The sequence below is a fragment of the Puntigrus tetrazona genome, chromosome 14, assembly GCF_018831695.1.
Source record: "Puntigrus tetrazona isolate hp1 chromosome 14, ASM1883169v1, whole genome shotgun sequence".
Lineage (NCBI taxonomy): Eukaryota > Metazoa > Chordata > Actinopteri > Cypriniformes > Cyprinidae > Puntigrus > Puntigrus tetrazona.
Window position 1 is genome coordinate 24,604,896 of NC_056712.1, and position 25,433 is coordinate 24,630,328.

Sequence of the window (25,433 nt, forward strand, 5' to 3'; positions counted from 1 at the left end):
GAGGCAGAGGGAGGCGGCATTGTGTGGTGCCGTGGATTGATGATGCCATGCACACTGAACCCAGCAGCTGTAATTAAGAGGTCATGTGTGAAACTTTTATAGAGTTTGCCCTATGCACCGGCATCTCGCCGCAATGTGAAAACTCCTCCGCCCATTTTGAACAATGCTTCTCAGTTCGCTCAATCTCCACTCTAGAGCTATTCTTAGATGTAATTTTCAAACACACTAGTTGATTATGGCTTTATGTGATAGTTTCACTTTTTCTAACAAAAAAAGTTGTTCACTTCCACGCAAGACTCACTGCCACAATGTCAGCTTGTAAAATATAATTATAGCATATAAAACAGGAATTATAATATATGTTGATTTGGTGCTCAAGAAACATTTTCAATTATGATCAATGTTTATGCTAAAGCTAAAAAAAGATTTATTTTTCAAATGAATGCTGTTCTTTATTCATCATTCAAATTTCCACAAAATAACAACACTGATAACAGTAACAACCATTATTAATAAGCGAGTACCAATAATAATTGATAATAACTTAGCACCAATTCAGTATTTTACAATGATTTCGGTAAAATCATATGACACCGAGCAAAACATTTAGGAACAAATTAAGTTAAAAAAACAAAAACAAAAATTTTATACTAAAAAAACACTTTTGTTGCCAATAAACTAAATGTTTTTTGTTGTTTTTTTGTGTCCTTTGTGACAACCCCTTTCAGATCTTCCACTAAGATCAGGCACTGAAGACACAAAATGGACATCAGTGTCAATCCATCTTAGTCCTATCCCAAGGGTATCTTAATGGCCCAGGCCTAATCCTGGACTAAGGCCTAGCAGCGGGGCCCTTGGCAAAGTTTAGCCTGGAACATCCACTAGTCCCCCTTTCACAAGCCTTAAAACATTCAAAGCCTTCTATTTAGAGAGAGAAACTTTTGTTGGCGCACAAAGAGCCAACCAGAAGTACTTCTTTAAAGCGAGCTCCGTTCAAAATCAGATTATTTCCACTCAAATCCCCCTTTCTTCACATGTCAGTTAACTATGTAGTGTCTTTTGTCTCTTTGTGAATAACCCATTTCAATATGATGGCCGGTAGATGTGTATTGCTGCATTTATTGCTACATTTATTCCTAAAGCAAAGAATGAAGCATATTTCCCCCCTACTCTATATTTTTTTTATTCTTTGAAGAAATCTGGGACACATGCCCCTAAGGAACGCAAAGTGCTTTAATTTATTCCCACCTTTTCTCTCTGGCTGCCATCTCCAAGGCCTCTTTCTATGCCCAGAAGTGATTTGTTCAGGCTGGACCATCAAAGCAATTATTGTAGAGGCCCGCTTTCCTATTATGAGGGGAGATGACTGACAACAGCGGGACGGTTGAGGGTGGAGGGCACTTGGCTCCAATTTATTAGATCTGAAAGCTCGTTCCTCATTGGCAGCTCTGCAAATAGTGATACATAAACAAAATGCACGCTGTAAAACATCGCCGCTTTTCAATTACAATATCAGTCATTGTCAGCGCCTCGTTCGCCATTGTCCGGGTGACTGATCGGCCATTTAAATAGGTCAGGGCACAGCAGACATGCTAAGTGAACGTTTGGGTCAGATGTCAGATCTTGATATAATTAATGTAACACACATGAGAGCAGGGGCTCTTCTTTAGTAAGGGTTTGCTCCACTGCACAGCCAGAAAGCATGGCGACTGATAGAGCGAATCACTGGGGGTCTAAGGCACCACAAAAATATTCTCTCTTTATTGTGACGAAGCCAATGCCCACTCTAAGGAATGATATACTGGTACGAACATGGGAACGAATGGAAGACAAGTTGTGTGAGTGTGTACAGAGTGAATTTAAATGAATGAGGGGAAAAGACGTGGCATGAAGCTAATAACTCTCATGGCTTTGTGCACCAAAGGCATCGCCTTCAATAAAAGCCCCCTTTCACCGACCGTTTCCTTTCTTCAATTATTTAGGATTTATAAGCACGAACCATCTATTCTGTTTCTAAAAGATCCCGTAAAAAATGAATAACTGGCCCATCAGCCTTATCGACAGTCATAAAAGTTTTACAATAGGCATAAGAAAAATCCACCCTTCAGACAGACGGTTAGCACAACTGTAAACATATTAATGAAAACATCTAAGACGGAATAAGATATGCCTTTAAAACTCAAGTTTACAACATGCAGCTCCAGAGATTTTTACATGCTTTTAAGCTAATCAAAACGTATGCGAGGTGCAAATGAGCATTACTTGGAGTGTTTGTATGCGTGTTTATACCTGTCACAGAGGATGACGGAGGGCATGAGTTCGATTAACAGCGCTTTTCTCAAGTGCCGCCGCTGCCTCCAGGTTGACACGTCACATACAGAGACCGTTGTGCCCTACTAAACAGCAAGCACACATTTCTCAGCGGGCGCAACCTCCTCATTCCTCAGCCATTGTGCAGGACTATGGGGAAAAAGGTGACCTGACCCAATGAAGAAAGCACATCTGCTGGGAAAAGAGCTCTGTAGTTGGGGTAATGTAGTGCATCGCTTCATCCTGCAGTTATTTTCCCCTCTGGGGCAGAAAGGTTACTTAGCCACACCGATTCTGGTTGATTCACTGTCCGAGAACCCCCTGACTTGTGTTCCTGTAGCACAATGGCCTCACGCACACATCCAAGCTACGTAATCCGGCCTTTCAGGAGAATGGGTTTGTTCAAGCCCGCCGTCTATTTTTAAACCCACACATTAGTCATCTCTTTCGGGGGAGCCACACAACATAGTAATTTATGGAATTCATGAATACCAAAGGTGTCTTGTGGAGGTTTGCTGCAGTTGTTATCTTTCTTGTTTACGCCCCTTTGAATTTTAGAACAAACGAGACGGCGTTCTGTTTGTGGTTTATGCTGTTCAAAAGCATGGATATCAAACCATCTCACTGGTTTAATGCTGAGTTTATATTCTACTTAGCACAAATAAATAGTGACTTGGTACTCCAAATATTCAACTGGTCATTCAGCGAGTAGATTATCAAGTCAGCGAGTTCACAATGCCAAAACTGAGGCACAATGATAAACACCGGCTGAAACTCATAACCTTTGATTACTGAGGATATTCACCCATAGCTATGTATTTAGCATAAGTCCAGCTCGGGGCTCTGAGATCACTTACTGGGGGGGTTGAAACCATGCCAGCTTGTATCCTCTTACTAACCTCCGTGGCCTGTTAAACAAATTCAGACTACTTAGTGGGAACCTCTTGACCTACTTGAAAACGTCATGGTCTGCAAGAACATTAATGAAATTGAATTTGAATAAAATAAAAGCTCATTTGCAATTCCAGAGAGCACTTGGACGCCCCCGTTGGAGTGGAACTTCTCTTGATCAATTACCGTGTCTGCAGTTCACTGACACTTATGCTCTTAAACATTTACTCACAAACAGAAAACGGCAGATAAATGTTACATGTGCATTTATCCCTTGCTGGGGAGTAATCTGACTCTGTTTTCTTTCCTCTCAACTAGGGGCAAATGTAGCTGCAACATTTCTGCATTATAATTTTGCATAGTGTTTATGCATGAGGTTCACTTTAGAACAGAACCGCTGTAAACATTGTTAATGTCAACACCACTTGGGTCGGGAAACACATCACAATATTACCCTTAGCATAGCACTATAGATTCAAGGGAAATACAACAAACTACATGCTTCTGGGAACGATTTAAAAAAAAAAAAAACAAACAAACAAAAAAAAAACATAGCCTAGACTTTGAGGGTACGTGTCAGCTTATTTAGACTGTTTTAAGTGTTAATATATTAATTTTGACATCTTAGGCCAGGTTTGATGCATGGAAAAATATTCCCTTTTAAGGGTACTATGAACTATGCACCCGTGTAACATTCTTACTAAGTGACTTCAGGTTAATTTCCACACAACATCAAGTCTAAATTTGTCTAATGTGTCTAGAAAAAGCACAAGATACATTTCACAGGCTCTTGGGTGCTTGGTAAAAGCGTGGAGGTGTCATTTCATTTGCTCTTTAAGAGCTCCAATATGGCTGCGTGAAGACTAATATCGTGTGGGTGAGCCTTCCTTCTAAGGAGAGTAAATGTTGCGGATGTTGTGAAAATGAAAAACAATTACAATGACACATGTTGCACACACATTGCATCACTGTAGAGATGAGAAAACCTAGATATGATTAGCTCTAGGGAGGTAATAGAGAGCATAAGATATCTCCATGATCATTGACTCCAGTTTGATGTACTTTTAAGCGCATATTAAACTTTTAAAGGTGATGTGTATGATTTTTTGATGCTAAAGTACTCTGCTATTCCAGATTAGTATGCATAGACTGTAAGTGAGACATTCGTAGGTCGATTCCCATGAAAATTTAAGCACGCTATCAAAACTTTGCTATGTTTTTTTGAGCAACAGCAGTGATGCGAGTTTTCTGGAGGATTATGTGTTTGACTAACCAATGACAGACAGCAGAAATGTTTGGGTGATGTTAGTGGTGCAAAATTACACACCAAGCAAAAACTTTTGCTGCTTTTCAGGTGAAGATGAAAAGAACACAGCGTACAGTCACATATCAACTTCCTCTGAGCCAGAACAGGAGGAAAGAGAAGGGCACTGGAGCAACGAAACCAGTGGGATTAGTGCTAAGTAACTAAATGGGCCATATCACTTTTCCATTACCAGAGAGGAATAGCTATTTGGATGGCTGAAATCTAAATGAAAAGGTGGAGCACAGCTTTAGTGTGGATGTTCATTCGAGTGTAAATGTTGCACACTGTTCAACCTTCTTTTTTAGCAAATGGAAATTTGCCGTCACATCTTTGAGCTCCATCAATAAATAAACCAGACGCAAATAAACAGATAAATAAATAAATATGAGACGAGTGGCAAATGGGCATCCGTCAGCATTAGTGATGGAGCGATGTCAGCCAGGATCACGCTTCACTTGAGGGGAGTGCCTGTGCGACGGAAGATTCCTGCTGATTGCATACACACACGCAAATGCACGCACAATTCCCCCTGAGATCAGCTTTTGACCAGACACACAAGCCTCTTCTGCTTTATTCAAGCTCTGTCTGTTTCTCTCCCTTCCTCTTTATTTCTTCTCTGTCTCTTCTCTCTCGCTAGGCTTCCAGATTTTGCCCTCTCTGTGTTCTCAACTGTGTTCTGTCTCTTTTCTTACATTATTTTTTGCCTTTCTTTTACTTACACACTCTCTCTCTCTCTCTCTCTCTCTCTCTCTTTCTTTCAATAGGACTGCACTGAGAGGCAGTGGTGGTGTTAGTGGAGCTCTGTGTCTTTGTGCTGTGTCAGTGCTTTGAAAGCCACCGGTCTGATGGAATTTCTGGTGTGTCCCCACAGTTATGTGCCATCATCAGCTTCTGCCCCATTCAGCACATCTCTGAACTGTCTGCTCTCTCAGGCAGCACAAGCAAAAACAACTAAAGCTTACACTAGCATAACCTATTATCACTATCAGCAACAAAATATGTCTTACAGTCTTTAGTGAAAAATCTATATAAATGTATATATATATATATATATATATATATATATATATATATATATATATATATATATAAATATATATATAAATTATATATATATATATATATACATATACACACACACTACAAACAACCATTTCACTATTATTTTTATGACTTTTGACAAGGTGGGTGGGCATCTCACATCTCTATTTATCTATCTGTCTGTCTGTTTGTCTATCTATCTGTCTAAGATAACTGAAGCACACTAAGATCTCAAATAATAATGCAGTACACAAAATAATGCACCAGGGGCAGTGTGGAGCTCAGGACAGTTACCAAAAACTTACTCTACACTCAGCTGTGACGGGTCACATTTGAGCAGACAAGAGTGCATCCCTGGGGTATCTTCATATATATATATATATATATATATATATATATATATATATATATATATATATATATATATAGTGTTTCACAGTGCTGTTTATTAGTTAAAGACTTCTTTCCACGATACTGAGCTTGACTGCCCAACTTTACATATGTATATTTTTACTCTTTCTCAGGCTACACCATCTTAAATTAATACAGTATATTCCTTACACAAGGTATAAAATAAGACGTGTAGAGCACTTTGACAATCTGATAGTAATTCTGTAAGACTGCCACTGTTATTCTTTGCCTATGTCATCAACATGCTATTGAATCAATCAAACACAAAACGTGTGTTCTGGTGGCATGTTGCACACTAGTCACTCCCCAGGAAAACATTTGTGAAAAGAGTACTAGCTGCCTACCTACCCCCATAATTCCCCATACCTACTTATTACACACATCCACCTCTGCAAATGGAAAGGTAAAATATTAATTCGCACTGCAGCACCTGACAGATTCCAGATAGTAAGGACACACAAATGCAGACGCTCTTCAGCCGCTATTTGTCTGTGGTAATAGACACCTCACACTGTTAAATTGTGAGGTGTACCACCAAAAAAGGGAATTAAAAGCTAGCGTTGCCCTTTATTCTCCTCTAGCAGAAGCGAATTCCTGCTGAACGCTGCTTTATTTAGGCCTACACTGATCGTTATTGGAACGCACTCTCTCCAATTCATCATGACTACGGCTTAATTCACTCTGCCGAGGTTTTCGACTGCGGACGTCCCTTCAGAGTATTATCAAACCAATATTTTAAGGATGGGAGAAGTGAGGGCTGTGTTTAAAAAGCTCATTGGGTCTGATTTGAGAGATACAGCTTTCACTTTTTCCCCGAAGTGAGTTATGACTATATTAAGAACATCTCAAGCCGGGAGTGAAATCAATTCCGTAGTGAAAATATGCAGGGCTAAAATCAGATCAAACTCTCAATTATGCGCTGCTGAGGGATATTTGCCCTGGCAAATTGATCCAGTATTGACAATTAGCACTTAAGGTGACCTTTCACAAGGGCTATTTGTTTCCGCTTTATGCAAGTGACTGAGTAAAGCAACAAAATGAATGAGTAAAAACAAAACATAAACTCATAAAAACCAAAACCTTTAGAATAGCAAATGCAAAGGTGACACTAGAAAGCCTTTTTTTTTTTGGCCTATGTTTCAGTCTTGGGCTCTACTCGCCGCATCAATTGGAGCTCCCCTCATGCTGGGGGAGAAGGCAGTGGACAAAAGCGGCCGAGCCTGAGGTCCTTTATGGTGCTGTGCAATTGACTTCCTCCTGAAAGGGCTGTCGCCAGGGGCCGAACCGGCCTTCTTCGCGCACACACACAGAGCACAAGCTCCTCGAATCCACGGCCAATACTGTGTGCTCAGTGTGAGGGTAACAAGCAGTCACCAGTTTCTTTTTAGCAGACTTTAGAGGTCAAAAGGCTCTTGTTGGAAATCAAATGGCTCAGGCCGACACGCATTGAGAAATGGAAAAAGGAGCCACAAAAGGACGGTAGCATTTTACCAAGAACTGATTTATTCTTTAAGAAAGGATGTGTGTCACACGGCCAGCTTGTTTAAGTGCCTCGATAAAACCTCTCATCAGATATATGCTCCGTGGTTGTTCAAACGCTACATAAAATCCTCATCTTTATCTCTATCGTGGTTCCTCACCTGCACCGACAGATGACCCTCACAGAGTCCTCTCGATTCATCTAAACTTCGACAGAATGCATCTTTACTTTAGGATTTAAACTTTTTTTTCCACCATTTTCCATGGCCTCTCAGCCCCTCATCCCTGTTCCACATGGCTCCACCCTTTCTTCTGAAGAAAAATATCCTTATCTATCACGAGCAGGTGATAAGTCTCGAGAAAGCGTCACTGTGCAGCACTTCTCCTTATTGATATCTGGGATCTACTCATCCACGCCATCGCCGAGTGCACTACCCTCTGGTCCCTTCAGCCCTGAGCAAATCACGTTAGCCCTTCTTCCTGCAGGAGCGCCCTGGGGTGAGCTACATGAATAACATCTATCAACACCCTCAAGTGGAAAGCTTGAGGTTTGGGGAAGTGGGGATCTTAGCTGTCAGGCGAAAAGTGTTACAGGCAACACTACTATCTAACGGCTGTGGGTGTGAGAGTGAAGATAAAGTGTGTAGGTGGTTGGTTTGGTGCGTGTAAAAAGGAAGTGCTGGGATCAGGGATTAATTGCTCAGGGATTTATGATCGCAGTTTCAGGTTTGTAATATGATAACACCGATTAATTATTGCGGTAACAAAGGATGTGTTTCTGTCAATAAACACATCCTTTGGAAGTAAAACGACAGCAAAAACAATGGGGGAAAGAGACAGGGAGGAAGTACAAAAAAAGGTCTTCCTTCATTAAGAGGCAGAGGTAAGGAACAAATTATGGGGAGATCATTTACTATGTGACAGGAGAAGGGAAGGAGAAAGAAAAAAAAAAACTTAATCTTTGTCCGGCTTTCGTATTCTCTACCGTCTTCCTCCTGTCTTTCTCATTTGCTACTTCACAGATTCATCCCTTTTCTGCTTTTAAAATTTCATGACTGAAAATAGGTAATTTAATCTTCATTAAACATACAAGGCTCACTTTCTCCTCTGCCTGAGCGAATTAACTAGTAGACCAGGGGCAGAATAGACACTGGGGTTCAAATCCCATAACCCTGGCACGCATTATATCGCAGCATCTGTTTTTAATAAGCCATTTCTCCACAAATCAAAGTCAAACAGGAATCCCTGAACCTTGGAAAACTTTTGATGGACGAAAGAATGAAGGTGAAAGCCCAGGAAAGGAAGGTTGGAGATTTTAATGACTTGGAAAGGCAGTAAATAAATAAATTTGTCTCTCTCAGAAATCTGATTGATGTGCCTTTTGGGATGCCCCATATGAAAGAGCTACTCAGCCTGTGGCTTTCATCTGCGACCAGAGAAATCGATGCCAAGGATGTATGAGCAGCTACCTGTCTCTATCCAACAATCTCTTAGAGTACCCTTGGCATTCAAAAAGAAGATTTTTAGTGCAGAGTGGACCAGCGGAAGCCTTCATCACAAAATACCACTTTCAAGGTTACCCCTGAGATCAGTGCAGAACCCTAACACAAGCACAAACATTTTTTTTTGAAATACACCATGAAATGTTTCTAAATGCATTGTCTGTAATCTAGGTAAATTATATTTGACATATCAATACAAAGAATTAACATCTCAAGTCTTTCAGTGGAACACTGAAAAGCAACAACTGAAGGCCATTAAAAAGTCACCGAAACACAATGTCAATTCATGCTTTTGTGCAAGCTACTGCATCTTTCTTATACTTTCAGTGAGCAAAGCTAAGCATACTGACAGCATTTACAAAACCTGACAGCAAAATATAGGTCAGATCTGACCAGGGATCCTGCATTAAATCGGTCTTTCAGCCCTCTTTTTCATCCTCTGAGTTTTAAATTGGTGACACTATTTAAAATGGATTACCTATTTACCGTATCTCCAATGGCACAGTGCTAGGGTCTGATCCTGAGCTGAAATGGCTGCATGCTCACGGTTGTGTTACCAGGTTACCCAAGTAAAAAGGCAGTCTGCTGCCCTAAGGCTGTAGCACGCTGACCTACATCAATGCACCAATGCTTCAGAGCCTAATTAGTAGAACATGTAAGCCTAGCGTTTTGTCATGTTTGGCTGGTTTCTTTATTGTTACATGCATGATTAATGCAACTATACTGCAAATGCTAAATGGCAATCGCTAAATCAGTTGGAGATGATGGGAGTGCTATTTTGTTTAAGGATTTCGCTCTTCTAAAGCTGCATTTTAAAGGGATAGTTCACAGAGAAATTAAAAATATGTTGTCCTTTACTAATCATCATGTATTGCTAGACACATGCACCTTTTTTCTGGGGTCCCAGGGGTCCAAACAACCATTGTACCTTTGGGTGAACTATTGCTTTAACTACAAATCCTAAATAGCTTCTAAATTTGCAAGCAGAGGCAGTAGTTTAAAATAAAGGTGCCTTAAATTATTAAATCAATTTTAATTTTAAAGAACACCTAGATTGTGAGTAAATCAATAACATTTCTAATTAATGTCGTTTTTAGCTATTGGTTAATAAATGTTAGATTTTAGACATGACTGATTTAGTTAGAAGCTAAGAATAATTTCAAAAGTGACATTTTCACTGCATGTTGTCATACTATTGCTTTACACTACAACACTTTGACAGTGTCTGACAAGAACAAAATAGATTAGCTCATTAACGAGGATGTGGAAATACAGAAAATTGGACCACGGACAGCTACATTTTCCTTCTACCTCCTTATAGTGCATGACACTCATTGATTTCAATGGATTTGAAACGTAATGTAAAGTCTAGTTTGTACTGTAGGTGCAAACTCACAGTAGCTTTACTGAGAGTGCTACCTTTCTTCTCTTTATCTCAAATAACCACAAAAAGAAAGACAAAGGTTACAGTACATAATAGTCTTACAGTACGTGCTACATAGAATTGACACTCTACATTCATGCAGTAAAATGACAATATTCTTTAAGACAAAGCAGAAGCCACTTCCTACTTGTTCTATTGGCAGTGGGCAGGATTAATGCACAAGAAATAATCCTATTCGCTAACACTCACCTCACCACTTCTAAACACTTCAAAAAATCTGTTCAAATGAATGTGATTGATATTCATGAGCCTAACAGCCTGTCAGAAATGTATGCATTTTACTATTATTATTATTTGTATTATTATTTTAGTACTATTGCCAGTCTTTTTATGGAAACAGTTCTTTTTAATATTATAAATGCTGATTCTTTCAAAAGTTTTTCAAGCTACGCTCCGGATCAGGTCATTGAATCCGGAGCCCGAGAGCATTATGACATGTACAAACCCCGCTGATCCAGACGTTGAATTCATACTGATATATTCCGAATGGTTCATGTAGCATATCAGTAAAACAGCAGAAAGCTACAAGATAAAACACATTCACTAACATCATAAATAATGTACATATTCACCAAAGGGCTCAAGTGTGGTACTGAATATGCTTTAAACAGGCATTTCTGTAGCTGTGCCATTCACAGGCGTGCAAAGCATAATGGTGAGGGGAATCTGTTTCGTGCACACATTAACAAGTCATTTCAAGCATATAGAATATAAGAAACTGGTTTACACACTTTAAAGACCCTCACAGACTCTGTCACAGCGGTTCTAAAGTAGGCCAGGGCAAAGAAAGGCTAGAATCTATTAAAAAGTGAGCACTTTTGGGCTCTGTGCATAGGATGACACTTAAACAGAATGGCAAGCATTAGAGAGTAAAGAGAGAGAGAGGGGGAAAAAAAAATCCATGAATGGGAATTAAGGAAAGCAATGACCCTTCAGACAGATCATTTCTATTCGCCTATCTCAGGCGTGGACGTGCTGCCATGCTTCATCACTGCAAGGGTGCGCTAGTTAGGTCATCTACAGTAGGATGGCTAGAAACAGGAGAAACTAGTCTGAGCTCCGACTACTGGAGAGTAATGACTGCACTCCCAGATCAAAAGCTGATTTCCTCTAAACAACCCATCACACTCTTTTAGATAATGCTCAAATCAATGCACTGATGGAAACCTTATTGGGAGTCAAATATTTCCAAGGCTTTGTTCACACTGCGCTGATCAGATTTATTTGATCAAATTTATTCTTTAAACACAACTATTCTTTAAATTATTAAATAATTTAATTAAATGAAAAAAAAAATAATTAAATCAGACAGTTCAGACAAGTGTTTCCTCTGCTCATGTCTATTATAAAAGATCTTCAAAAGCTATATCTAAGTTCACTAATTTTGGCTTTTTACTCATTAAATTTAATGTCTTATTTTTGTATACCAAGGAGAGGAGCTGGAAAATTATTGTTAATTAATAAAACTCCAAAGGCATTTTACACATATTTGTTAACATTAAAAAAAAATAACCAAATGTATTCAAAAATGTTTTGTATTTAAGAGGGCATTTTTCTCTTTATGGACCAAGTCACAAACAAATTGACTTTTTTTTATACTACTTGTGATTTTAACTTGTCATTGTGCGGTTCAACTACACCACTCATTTTGTGGTTAGAACAATTTTGGATATTTTATTTTATTGAAAAAAATAAACCTTTCCAAAATGTGCATATTTTGATTTGGGTGTTCATACTACAATCCATTAAATGAGTTGAAAATGTCAGGGAAAAAATGTCTGGACAAAGCCTAAGAGAGAAAGCTATCTGTACAAATCCAGTTGTGGAGCTCAGTTTAGTTTGTTTAGAGTTCGACCAAAATGTTTTCTCAAGTCCAGGCAATAAGCAAGTGTTATAGGGAGAACAGCAGGGCGAGTGGGGTAAACACAGGTTCATTTTGTTACCATGGTTAGCACCCGGCCACCGAGGTGCAGAACAGGAAGGGCTTTGATCACCTGCAACAATGACGAAGTGGAAATTGACAGACAGAAAAAAGAGAGAGAGAGAGAGAGGGAGAGAGAGAGAGAGAGAGAGGGAGAGAGAGAGAGAAAAAAAAGAGGGAGAGACGTCAAACAAGAGGTATTTCAGGAGTTCGTAACCAATTATCCACTCTGAAACTCTCAGTGTTGTCAAACCTCAGCCCACACACTCATCAGAAAAAGAAAAAGAGAGAGAGAACGAGCGACACTCAGCACAAGAAAGCGAGTGGAGAGAAAGAGACTGAGTATGAGACAGAAGAGAGAGAGAAAGAGCACTGGTGAGGTTTAATCTACACACTCGCTTCTCTCCTAAATGTCAGTCTTATTCAAACAGATGTCAGGGAGACTGGGCCACAGAGCTGGATGGAGTAGGTGAGCTCTGAGCATGCGGCTCTCTTCCTGGCGGCAGCTGGTTGGCAGGCTCTGTCAGGGGGCAGCACTTGGGGGCCTCGTAGCCCCGCTGAGTGGGAGACAGGTTTGATACAGCATGACACCTTACTTATTCATGCCCTCTTATTAGACCTCCGTACTGACACAAGGGATCATGGGAAGATTTTTTTTTTTTTGCAAGACGAGAAGAAGTAAAGCCAGAAAAACAGAGTAGGGACAAATCAGAGCTGCTGAGCATGCTGGTATATGGAGATGAGGTACACTGATGTGGCGATCTAAAGTTTCCCCCACGCATTTCCTCCTGATGTCTTTTGGCATGTTTTTCTTACCTGGCTTTTCTAATGATGCTGAAGTTTTTTTTTTGTCAGTCTGTACACAACATATATCTCACTACATCCCAGGAGGATTTCTAATGACACAAATGGGTTTATGCACTGTAAGCATGCACGGACAAGGACTTTGGGAAAAGAGTGACTTATTGGGGCCATCGTACGAGGCTGTTCTACAGCAGTTATAGACACTTGTCTGCCCGTCCTTGGCATTTCAATTCGACGTAGCACCTACAGCAGGTGGTCCGCTTCTCCTCCCTTGGGTCAGAGCAATTCATCATGGCAGGATGGAATACGTTAACATTAAGATTATGTTAAACTATCCTCCAAGGACCCAGAGTCTACAATCAATTTCTGTAATCAGTGACTTATGAATGGTAATGTGGCAATGAATCCAATATAAAAACAGTTTCGAGGCAAAGACCTAGAGAAAAGCAATAAACTGAGCCAAATTTGACAAGTGTTACTTTGGGTATTATGTTGCTGTAATATGATAGTTGATAGAATGATAGTTCACCCAAAAAATATAATATTTTGTCTTTTTCACAACAAACAATGAATGACATTTTGTTATTGAGATATTTTTTGAAGAAAGTACACTACTGTTCAAAAGTCAAACGTTGGACATGTTATTTATTATTATGGGGATATTTATTTATATGACGTGGGGATATTTATTATTATTATTGCTATTTTTGATTATACAATTTTTTACTTGACGTAACTTAAAAATGTACCATAGTAAAAAAAAAAAAAAAACTAAATGTATTACTGAAATAGCACTAAAATAACACTGATAATGGCTAATAAGACTAATAATATAGACTAATAACGGCTGCTGAAAATACAGCTGTGACATCACAAAATATGTTACAATTTAAAAACAAAAAAAGAAATGTCACAATATTATAGCTTTAACTGTATTTTTAAATAGATAAATGCAGCCTTGGTGATCATAAAATACTAAACATATGAAATGCATTCATGTTTTAAAAAAATGCAACAGCACCATTAAAGTATCATTAAAGTATTTCATTTGAATGGTGCATTATACATCTTTTGAAGTCACACAACAGGAACAGGCAAAAACTGAAGCTGCTTTTGTGTCCTTTTCAAAGCAAGAAAGCTCTAGTGCACATTCTTTGTATTTCCATTAAAAAAATAACAACAGGTAGATATTTCAAAACATCTCCATTTCACATCCAAAATCGTAATTCGTGGGCGAACTATTCATTTGAAGGCAATATGAAACGTAAAGCAAGAGGAGGTGCAGGTACAAGCAGTCTTACCGTTGCGTGGGGTTCGTTTCCTGCGGTCACGGAAGGCTGCTCCAGACTGCAAGGCCTCCATCAGGCTGTCCATCACCCCCGTCTCGTCACCTTCTGTAGAGAGGACAAAGTTGCCTGTCAGAGCTCAGTTTCATGTATCACACATTCACACAGGCTTCAACTCACACACGCACAAATTCACACACTGTGGTCAGGCTACTACAAACCGAGTGTGGGAGTAAAAAGAAAAGCGAAAACAGAACAGCAATAAGGCAAGGCAAATGGGGCAGAGGGTAAAGAGAACAGCGTGGCTCCCTAAATGCACAAACGCTTCGAGGCAGTGGCTAACATATGGAGAGGAGCCAGAGGATGAAAGTGTTCACTGATGGCCATTGACAGGTATTCGCTCTGCGGCTTGCACAGGGGAGCTAAGTGCTCTTTACCAAGATTTAGTGTGGAGCCGGTCAATACGGGGGCTTTTTATCATTGTTCGATGACAGTGGGATGTGCCTTGAAAATGGTCGTGACACCGAAGTGCAACACGTCTCCGCGGCAAACGGGGTTTGACTTCTAAAAGACAATGAGATGTGCTGCTCACTCAGTGCAAGGACAAATCCCAGGGAGAAACGATCAAATTTAGGATTTATTCATGTCACTGAGCAAAATATGGAGAAATAAGAAACCTTTTTAATAGTTTAATACATTATTTCTTATTGTTCTTTTTATTGTCATTATTCCAAAAACATGATGATCCCAGTTTGTTGTCATTATAATAATGTATTTATTAAATAAACACAAAATTAAACATTGTATAGTAACAATTTTTCTAAAGAAAAAAAATCATATTAAAGTCATAATATATTAAAATGATGTTAATTACAAACATTTAATTAAAATTAAAAACATCATATAATCAATACAAAATCAATAAATATTAAATAAATATCAAATTACATTTGCATTTGTTCCCTCACTCGTTAATATGCAGTTGCATTCTTCCTTATTATACTGTATTACCTTGTATTCCACTTGTAAAGTTTTAAAGCACTTTTTTTCCTTGCATGGGCATATGGCGCAGAACATCTAAAGCATCGGTCAACGATGGGGTTCAGAAATAATCTTTGGGTCTTTTATCTGGGTCATCTATCTTTACCCAACATTAATGAGACCGAGGGTCCCCACTATATCATAGAGGTCCAGCAGAGGCATTATTTTAAACTAGAATCATTACGGTGACTTATTGTTGCGTGTGGGATCGTTTCATCAATTCTTTTGTGTACACGATCGAGCCGTTCTGTGGAAATATTTAGTGAATGAGTTTGGGATTCAACGTCTGGCTTGGCAGAGAGAAAACGTCTGTGGTGGAGATGCTGGTAGCTTTAGGCAGCAGTTTCAGGCGTGTTAATCAATCTTTTGTTTCCTCGCGCATTCAAAGTAGATGACAGTCAGCAAATTGAATTTATAAAGAGGAAGAAAGTTGACACGGCTACATAATTAATTTCAGAAAATGCCACACGCTCGCTACACTGAGGCAGAACTGCACAAGTGCATTTTCCGCTGGAAGCAGCAGCGTGAATACTTATGCGTTAAACAACTGTACACAAAGGCAAAATATTACGTTTAAAAATAATAAACAAACAGTAACAGAGGGATGAAATGAAAAAAAAACAACTAATGATTCATGTTCTTCTCAAGCCCGGCTTCTACTGTATCGCTTTATACTTGAGACCCTTACTCAAAAATCAAAGCAGCCGTTCACACAGTGTGCTGTGTTTAATAGCCAGCGAAGATTAAATCAAGCTAATTAAACTAGCTGTTCCAGAACAAACCAGAGCAGAACAAGCATGGCTTATCTCTAATTGCTCTTCAACACCTTGGCTGATAGCTTTGCTCATTGGTTTAAACCAGGACATGCATCTCGCTGGCTCCTTCCACCGAGCGTGCCATCGTCCTCTGAAAGCAATGACAGTTCCTAAAGTAGCTGCATCCCCAAAACACGTCCACATCCATCTGACGCCCAAGCTGGGTGTTCAGGGGCAGGTAAACATTTATTACAGGCACCATGATTCCGGAAACTTCTCGACAGCTCCCTCATTTCCTTCGTTTTGGAGACCTAGACATCACAAGGGGCACCTGACACTTTGATCAATTTGTCCTACTTCTTGCTTGCTTAACTGTAACACAATTCATCATCTGCAATGGCCAGGACAGGGGAGCTGGGAAGGCTGGGTTCAGAGGATCTCAGACACGAGAAAGCAAAATTACTAAAACGGGAAACATGCTCCCAAGCGACCCATGACTGCTCCATTAACAATGTCCTGTTGGGCCATGCTTCCACAAGAACCAGCTGGACTCTTGATCTCTCCTCATGGATCTGAGAGAAGGTGCCAGAGCATGTGGTCTACATTATTTCTTTGTCTCATCAGTGCGGGATGCTTTAAAAGCAAAGAATCTATTAAAAGAAAACTTGAAAAGGTAAGATGTCTGATGCAATATTTCAAATTAACTCTTAAGATTAATTAACAAAACTGTGCCAAAACTCAGGACAGACTGTTTTCGAGGAAACTCTACAAAAACTAACATTTAAAACAACCGAACAAATGCAACATATTTACTATTATTGTTTTGGGTGTGTGAAATTAACCAACCTGCCAAAATCACCATTGCCATTATCATAATCATGGCTTATTAATTTACACACTATTTTGCTAAAGACAACTTTTAGCAACAAATTACTTGTGTAAACAACACGATACAACGTGACTTAGAAAGTGACATTTCTTTTTTTAAACAGCAGTTCCATAAACAAGTATTTTACATTTTTTTGCTGTGATAACCAAACAATACAACAGAAACTCCCCTGTGTTGTTTTGTTAAGTTTATGAATGAATCAGAGGAGTAGAATGATTCAGCATCTCACTCATTCTTGTGTTTTAAAATCCTTTGACACTCACATGTTTCAATATTGAAAGAATCAGTTTGTTTGAATGAAATGGGTTCAGTGAATGATTCTATTTATTTATCTACTGATAGTCTGTGCAAACATATATTTATAAAGTATATAAATATTACTCCTTATTAATATTTATTGCTGTATTGGTGCATATAAAATATTAAAAATAATTTTTCCTTGTGTGAAAAACACTTTGGAAAACATGTTTTGATTAACTAAATTGGTTTATGGTTATGGTTACTCTTACTCCTTAGGCCATATCAGAGAAAATCTATCTTTTTTATATATACACTGTTTAAATACAAATAGAAATATGTTTAGCCATACCACCCAGATGTATTTGCAAAGAAGCGTTTCCGACAACTAACTACAGATGTCAGACTCTTGTAACAGCTACCCTTGTGTCTGTATCTTCTCTGTTAGTCCCTTTCTGCTATCTATCTCTTTACTGTCTAGGAATCAGGTGGTTCTCTGCCCCTCAGGCTCCTGCCAAATGTACCAGAATGCCCTGGGGCCCTGTTCAGTCTCTTCGATATATTTATGGGTGCACTATCACATTTTTAATTAGGGGATAACAAGCACAGCCCTCTGCCGGATTTGTGAACTTCACACATCAGATTAGCTTCCCCAACAAGCACCCTGGCAGAGGGTAGGAGCTTATCTTCCACGGCACAGGGGGAGAGAAACGGAGGAGGAGAGAAACAAAGTCAAGTGTCACAATGAGTAAGAAGAAGCAGTGGGGGAGAAGGGTTAGTGTGTTAAAACACAGGCTTGTGTATTCTCATAGTGTGGCATCACAACATCTGGAGGACTGAGTCATGGAGAAGGGCTGCCGAAGCGAGACTGCGCAGGTCGTAAAACCCCCAGTGAGACACTCAACGGAGCGGACTGGCTGACATTTAATTATTTCTACAACGTATGCACGTGCACGCTCGGCCTACCACATTCGCTCGCTTCCTTTCTAAGGTAATGCTTGTGTGCCACTGTATATGTAACTGAGCTTTTCTAGAACACTGTCTTTGCAGCAAATCATCAGGATTAGGAGATTACGGTGTATATGAATTCGCCTCATACACCAGAGTGTTAACGGAAGCAGAAACTGTTTTTGTTAACAGAAGCAGAAACTGTTTTCATCTGCTGTGTCACAACGGCATGACCAGAGTTCAGTCTGTTTAAGACTGAGGCGGGCTGAGGATAAAAGGTTACGGTGATGTATTCATCATACATTAACGCCAGTCGAACGGAGGCACTTAAAAGAGTCAGATGTCATATGTGTCACTACATTGCCAGTCAAATGTCAAACCGGCTTTGAAGAACAAATTTCTATGAATAAACAAAACAAAACTCCATGACTACTAAAATACTGAGATTAGTAGCTGTGTTTTAGCTAAGTTGTGAAAAAAAAGCTAAACTAAATGAAAATTGTAGCCACTGTGGCTCTTCATTGTGGAAAAAATGTTACTTGCCGTTTCTTTGTAACTGTTCGCAAAAATCTACTAGTATTTCCTGAGTGAAAATTGCTTTTTTGCTCCATTTCTTAGTGAATAACAATTATGCAGCAGTGTCAACAAGCCCTGTTCATATATTCAACGGTCTATCTGTCCATAGTGTTGAACGAAAACAAGGTGGATCGATTGAGAACTCATTTTCTGTTGGTTCTCAAGAAGACAATTGCTCCAGGGAGGCTAAAACGCACAAAACTTTCGCCTCTTAAATCTAAACAACAAAGACCCATCCAGAGGACATTATATCTATTACTGTGTCCTCCCAGTGACCGGCCTACAGCCATAGACCCCAAGCTCTCATTTCCACATTAATAGAAGCTAAAAAGCATCTTAAAGCTCCCTGCTTGGAAAATATGAGCTACGTCCACCATCTTTGTCCCTTCTTGTCCTTCAGTTTTTTGGAAAGCATGCTAATCTATCTGTCACCCTGGAGAAAGGCACCTGTGCAATTAACCTTGCGCATACGTTGCGAACAAAGCCCTGCGTCGAGGAGCCAGGTGCATCTTGGACTTGTTTCCCTTCTGCCACTCTTTGTCTGAGAGATTCCCTTTCACCGCAGCCACTGAGAGTGCATTAGCAGCGGAGTCAACAGTCCTGCCGGTTCCAGCCTCACACCTGTTATGAGGTGCTGTCTCTCTGGAGGATCTGACACGAGATATGACACTGTGACCTGTCAGCTGGCCCGCTGGAGTGAGAGCTCCAAAGCACTCCGAGAGAATGAGCCCGGACTCGAGAGTAATGAAGAAGATGGATGTGGCACCAGACAGGCATTTTGGAGCGTTTTGCTGGAACAGCTTGATGTGAAAACCCACTTATGTCTGTGTGTAATTTAATTAGGGATGCTCACACATCCCCTCCTTGAGCGGGGCGCTCTCTCTTCGAGTTCACATAGGCGCCAAGGGGTCTGGGCCTCAGACAATGAGGAGCGGAAAAGGGGACCAATGAGACTGGCGTTTAGAGGTGGCCCGAGCAGATAACTACTCCACCCAGGTTATGTCCGTTCCTCGTTCGAAGCAGTTGATTGGTTAGCTGGGAGGAGAAGGAAGTCGATTATATGGCGTGTCACTAAGACAGCAACTTCAGCGTCGATGCTCCAGACAGCTGCATGCATTAATAAATAGAAGCGAAAGCAAAAACAAAATGGACATATGCTATAGGGCGCTGCATCTGAGGATGTCAGACATGCTTGGTTTGGGAGGAGGAGAAAGGCTAAAGTGTAAACTCCAGGAATAGACTATCATACAGCAGGTCTGGGCTTTGAGAGGCCGATCCATTTGCATATTCAGCTCACAAGGAGAAATAAAAGATAGCTGAGATCTGTCGTACGTGCTCCACATTTTTCTTGCCATCTTCCTGTATGCTAATGAATCTCCACAGTGGTTTATCAGGTTGTTGATGCTTAGTGATTGTTCCCTGCTCTCCTTGCCATCTGCTTGCCGAGATCACAGACCACATGAGCCTGGCTTATCTGAGAATACACTTCATAAATCATCCAGCGAGTCCAGCACTGTATCTCGTAAGGGACGAGACAAAAAGATCACTGTCTTTCTCGCTATACTGTAATCCCCACGTATGACAAACAAAACACCTGTGTTTCAAGCACTGTTGTTGTCCTTTCCAAAATCCGTCATTAATTTACCTCTCTGAGGATTTAGGCTTTGAAAATGTGATGTCCGGGCTCTGTGTTGGCGAGCTTAATTATTTTTGAGTGACTGCGGAGTGGCTCTCCAGGTCCGAACTCTCGATGAGAAATTATCAGAATGTAGACCACCCATGGCTGTAAATTAATGACATGCAACAGCACAAATGTGCGCTCGGAGAGTGGGAGGGTGCTGGCGGTGGAGGGATCCTCAGATGTATCCACTCATTTCTGCTATGACCTGAGGGAGAGTGGGCTAAATTAAGTTAAAGAGGCTTAAAGTGATTAGGACATTTAGAGCTACCCTAATTAGGGATGGCTACACAAAACAGCATTGCAAAAAAGAGAGAAAAAAAAAAAAACCTTATTTAAGGGGAAAAAAATTACATATTTGAAGGAGGAAATACTCTCTGAAGGAAAATTGGGGAGATGAAAATGAACATATTATCATGGAATAATCACGGCCACCGTATCTCTTCATTTTAGAATGTGGAGTCAGACGGGAACATATTAATGGGAATATGGCGGGCTTCCTGGATGTCACCATGACTTACACAGATGCTTATCTTCATAAATCAATGACTTCGCTTCTCGCACGTTAGATATTTAGAGACGGCTAACGTGTCTCTGACCAAACTGATGGCAAAATTCGCCATGCTATCATCGCCTTAAGGCACACGGGCATCTGGCTGCTGATACGGCACAAGCTAATATGCGGTTATTTATTAGAATTGATGCACTACAGCAGATAAGCTTGGCGCCCTTGTTGGCGTCTTTCAAGGTAATGACAAAAAAAATCCACAATGCCAGCAGTCGCGCTCCAAGATTTCCTCACTGGAATTTGCTTATGCTTGGGAACCAGCGGGCTTTGGGATGTAATGTGGCATTCTTCAAAGGAGGATTGAGCTCCCTGACAGTGGGTGTAAATAACACTGAAGAGCTGATGGGAAGCACTGATATGCATATAGGACAGACGCTCATTTCTCGGCACCGACACTGAAGCCTGCAGACAGCCCAGATTTAATATGATAGTTAAAATACAGATAATGACATGCCATAGTCGGCTCAGCATTATGCAACGGTACTTATCTGGTCCACTTATTCATAATGACCAACGTGGTAGATGGCATATCTCAATGACTAATTAAAAATCGGAATGATAATTAGAGGAGAGACAGTGGGGTGTGTGGCTTCTTGTGGTGTTCTGTTTGCATCACACAGATTAACGTATTCTAAAGTCACAACCTTTATCAGGATTACCTTTCTGCCAGGAGACCTGCACACAGACACCTGCTGACTGTCATATGTGTGGTGTCATATATATGTGTGTGTTTTTTGTTTGTGTGTTTTGTGTTTTTAAAATCTCAAGAAAACCGCCTTTATTTAAAATAGGTGTAAAAAGTGGGAATATTTGATCCACTTAATGTGTGAATAAAAATTATACATTTCTTAAAAAACAAACAAACAAAACCCTCACTGAATCAGAATTTTTGAACAAATCATTTTTTTGGGGAATGATTCAAAGTCTCTTACGGAGAGGTACCAAAATGGCTCAACAGATTGGCACAGGGCTATTTAGTCCTATTGCTTGTGACAAAGTGTTTCAAATATGTCTGAAAACATTTTTCTAACAAAATTCTGTTTGGTGCCATTGTTGGTGAAGAAATTACACTTCACATTTAAAGACTGCATAAAGATGTCCCAAAACATAAGTGCACACAAATTGCTCTACACACAGAAAGAATTAAACCAAACCTATCGACTGTCTGTCTGTGACTGAGTGCGCTGAATGAATAGTAATGGGTTATAGAAAATATTCAAACATAAAGAGCAGCATTCATTCTAAAACCCGCTGGCAGACAGACCTCACAAAACAGAGCTCAACCATACAGATAATGACAGCTATCATCGCAAAAAAAAAAATATTCAAAAGAATACACTAATCTTCCTTTTAGCCCTTTAATCCTACACTATTTTTTTTTCTAAACCTTTAAAGGGATCATTTGTACTGTCAGACTGGAAAGTGAAGCTACTTTCTTCTTGACTCTAGCAGATAGTGCGCTAGTCGTATTTAACAACATCATTTATTGTACCTTCTGGTTTTTATATGGCATATGAAAGATGTTATTCACAATGACTCAGCAAGTGACCGCAAATAACAACAACATTCTCAGTTTTCTAACTGGTCAGAAGCCATGGGGAAAATGACAAACGCTCATCCTGATTTTGCTGAGTTAGTTCCTGGGTCAGCATATTTTGTTGACCCTACAACATTTTAATCCAAAAATTTTGTCTTGACCATATCTCTACACCTAAACCTAATCTTCCCCTTTAATAATCCTAAAATCAGAGGAAATTATAGATAAATGACAATGGCATACAAGCACCGAACACTGATTGTAAACTAAACTAGTTCTTCAAATCTGACTGGCACAATGTTGCTCCAGGGTCAACAAAGATGTTGATCCAGGAACATGTCACACTTGGTAAAATCAGGTTCTGCGAATGACAACACAGCAAAATCGAGTCGAATATGTTGGAAAGATTTTTAGAAGGCAGTAATTGAACAGAACGAGGCGACAGATTTTCTCTTTCGCCTGTGTCATGTTTGTTACTGAACTGGCTCAGATGAGCAGAACTATTGGACAGGGTCATGTCTCTTTTTGTCCTCAGTCAAAACATGTCTCGACTGAGCCAAATCTGTAAGATCATATCTGTATAAAAAGACACCGACAGCTGGGTAAATGTTGGAGGGTAGCACTCCCACGCAATATAGTTTATCCAAGAGCAGGACAAACCATACAAAAACAATTTCCAGTGTTTTATGGAAACCCTTATGCCATGCCTCATTCAGCTCAAATACCACATGTGGCCACAAACACTTGTGGTGACCCACAAGCGTGACCCCGAAACAGCCAGCAAGCTGAGAGACGGTATAGACAGGCGCACAGGAAGTCCTATCATCTCTTAGTGATTTTTCGCAATGAGTGAGACACCCTGTATACAACATAGTTCCGTAAGCTCTGGCATAATGGCTGCCCTGCTAGGACAAAACATATTTTCCTAATAAAGATAGAAGGATTAGGTGGATTTAGGCCTATTTTACATCATTCCCCATTTACTTTCAGCGGTTTAAGCAATTTGGTGAATGCTGAACATCTGGTCAGTCTAAGAGAATATGGAAATCCACTTAGAGAAAATTAAAACAAATGGGGGGCCGGGTAATGATTTCATGAGCAATTTCCCATATTAGGATTTCTAATACTTTACAAGAAAAACAGATTTTGCCCCACTTGCCATACACATCAATCACATGGCACTCAAAATTGCTCGTGAAACCTTGCAAGGACACATTTCCAGACACCGTCTGTGTGACTTTAAAAATACTTTTAAAAATGAAAATGGTACAGATATTCATTTGCCCAGCTCCACCGCCCCGTCAAACACATCCTCTTAACCCTAAATGAATTAAAGCCTCATTAAAAATGCATCTCATTGTTAATCACGTGCATGTGAAGGGCATTAGATATCAATTTGCAAAATGACTTCAAAAATCTCTTTATAGAAATAGTCCTTTGAAAAGGCCTTAAAAACTATAATTAATCAAAAGGTGAGACGTGGGTTCTAATGAAAGGGAGTTGTGTGCCAAAAAAAGAGAATATATATGGAGAAAATTAGCAACACAACAGTACTGATTTTAAAATACGTACGCATGCACTTTAGCTCACCTAAGGAAATATTAATAATGGTTTTATTTTCAGTTAAGACACCCAACCGAGCTGCTGAATGGTGTTTGATTACAATGTTATTGGGGCAATTAATGTTTCTAAAGCAGAAATGTATTTTTTAAACCACTCATACCCAAACAATCATAATAGTTTTACTTTTCATATTAATTTGGTTAAATAAAATACATTATTTTTCCCTTATGTAAAGAAAAATGTTTACTGAAAATAATAATAATAATAATAATAATATTTTGAAATAACTGCACTTTATAATATCCTTCTGTGATTGAAAACAGCAGGTGAGATCGGTACTCAATATACAAGGAATAAAAGACTATAGGAAAAACAGATGCTGTCCAGGTGGAATGTTTACAGAATATAGCCAAATACAAAATATTGTCTAATTCAAGGGTCAGAGGGAATTTGTAAGAGCTTGCCATAAAGCATAAATGGGGACTTTAATATCCTTTAAGTTATAAAGTCATACTGTCTAAAAGTTTGGGGCCATTAAGCAATACATTAATTTATTCATTTGTTTTCATTTGGCAAGAATGATTGAATGTGAGCAAAAATGGCAGAAAATATGTTTACACTGCTACAGAAAATTGGTATTTTGATTTTGATTAAAATATAAGGCAGTCACTTCCTGAGAAATGCAGTCTCCTGAGAACCAAATCCACATATTAGAATATGATATATATATTTGTTATGTTGGATTGTAGCTACATGTATTTTCCCAAAAACTTACAGACCACGCATAAAATAAAAAAATGCAGACATGCACATCCATCTTTTTCACATACTACTGTAGCACAGTTTGTGCTGAATACAAAATAATTACATGTTGACCAATAGTGTGTTATAAGTAGCTGAAATAAGCACAAATGTCAGAGCATGTCAAAACATCTCAAGGGGCCCAAAATCACCTCAGACACCAGAGGGTCAATATTTCACAATACCACTTATTTTTGACCAATAAAAGTCTTATTTTAATAACCTTAGTAGTATTATACCCTAGTACAGTAGTATAGCTTCACATCTGTATTTGAATGGAAAAAAGGCTGATTTGTTATATAATGCATCTCAATGTCTACGGAGCCAAATGCACAACGGAACTCACTGACATTCCTTCTTTTTAAATGTAGTGATGACTACAGCAGTTCAAAGATAAAAGTCTTTTCATGGGTTCTGACGCAGAGAAAGAGCTAACTAAAGATAA

At 39.4% G+C, this 25,433-nt stretch overlaps 1 protein-coding gene across 7 annotated transcripts in view; it reads right to left on the minus strand.

Moving 5' to 3' along the window:
* The window catches only part of diaph2 (diaphanous-related formin 2), a 350,703-nt gene that overhangs the window by 24,294 nt on the left and 300,976 nt on the right, over positions 1 to 25,433 (minus strand). For 6 of the 7 annotated variants that reach the window (XM_043256805.1, XM_043256804.1, XM_043256807.1 and 3 more), the window contains 2 exons: positions 14,411 to 14,503; positions 12,328 to 12,378 (listed from right to left, as the gene is read on the minus strand). In XM_043256805.1, coding sequence (XP_043112740.1) covers positions 12,328 to 12,378; positions 14,411 to 14,503 — 144 coding nt within the window. The remainder of the gene's footprint in view (positions 1 to 12,327; positions 12,379 to 14,410; positions 14,504 to 25,433) is intronic. The other variant, XM_043256806.1, reaches the window with a different exon arrangement.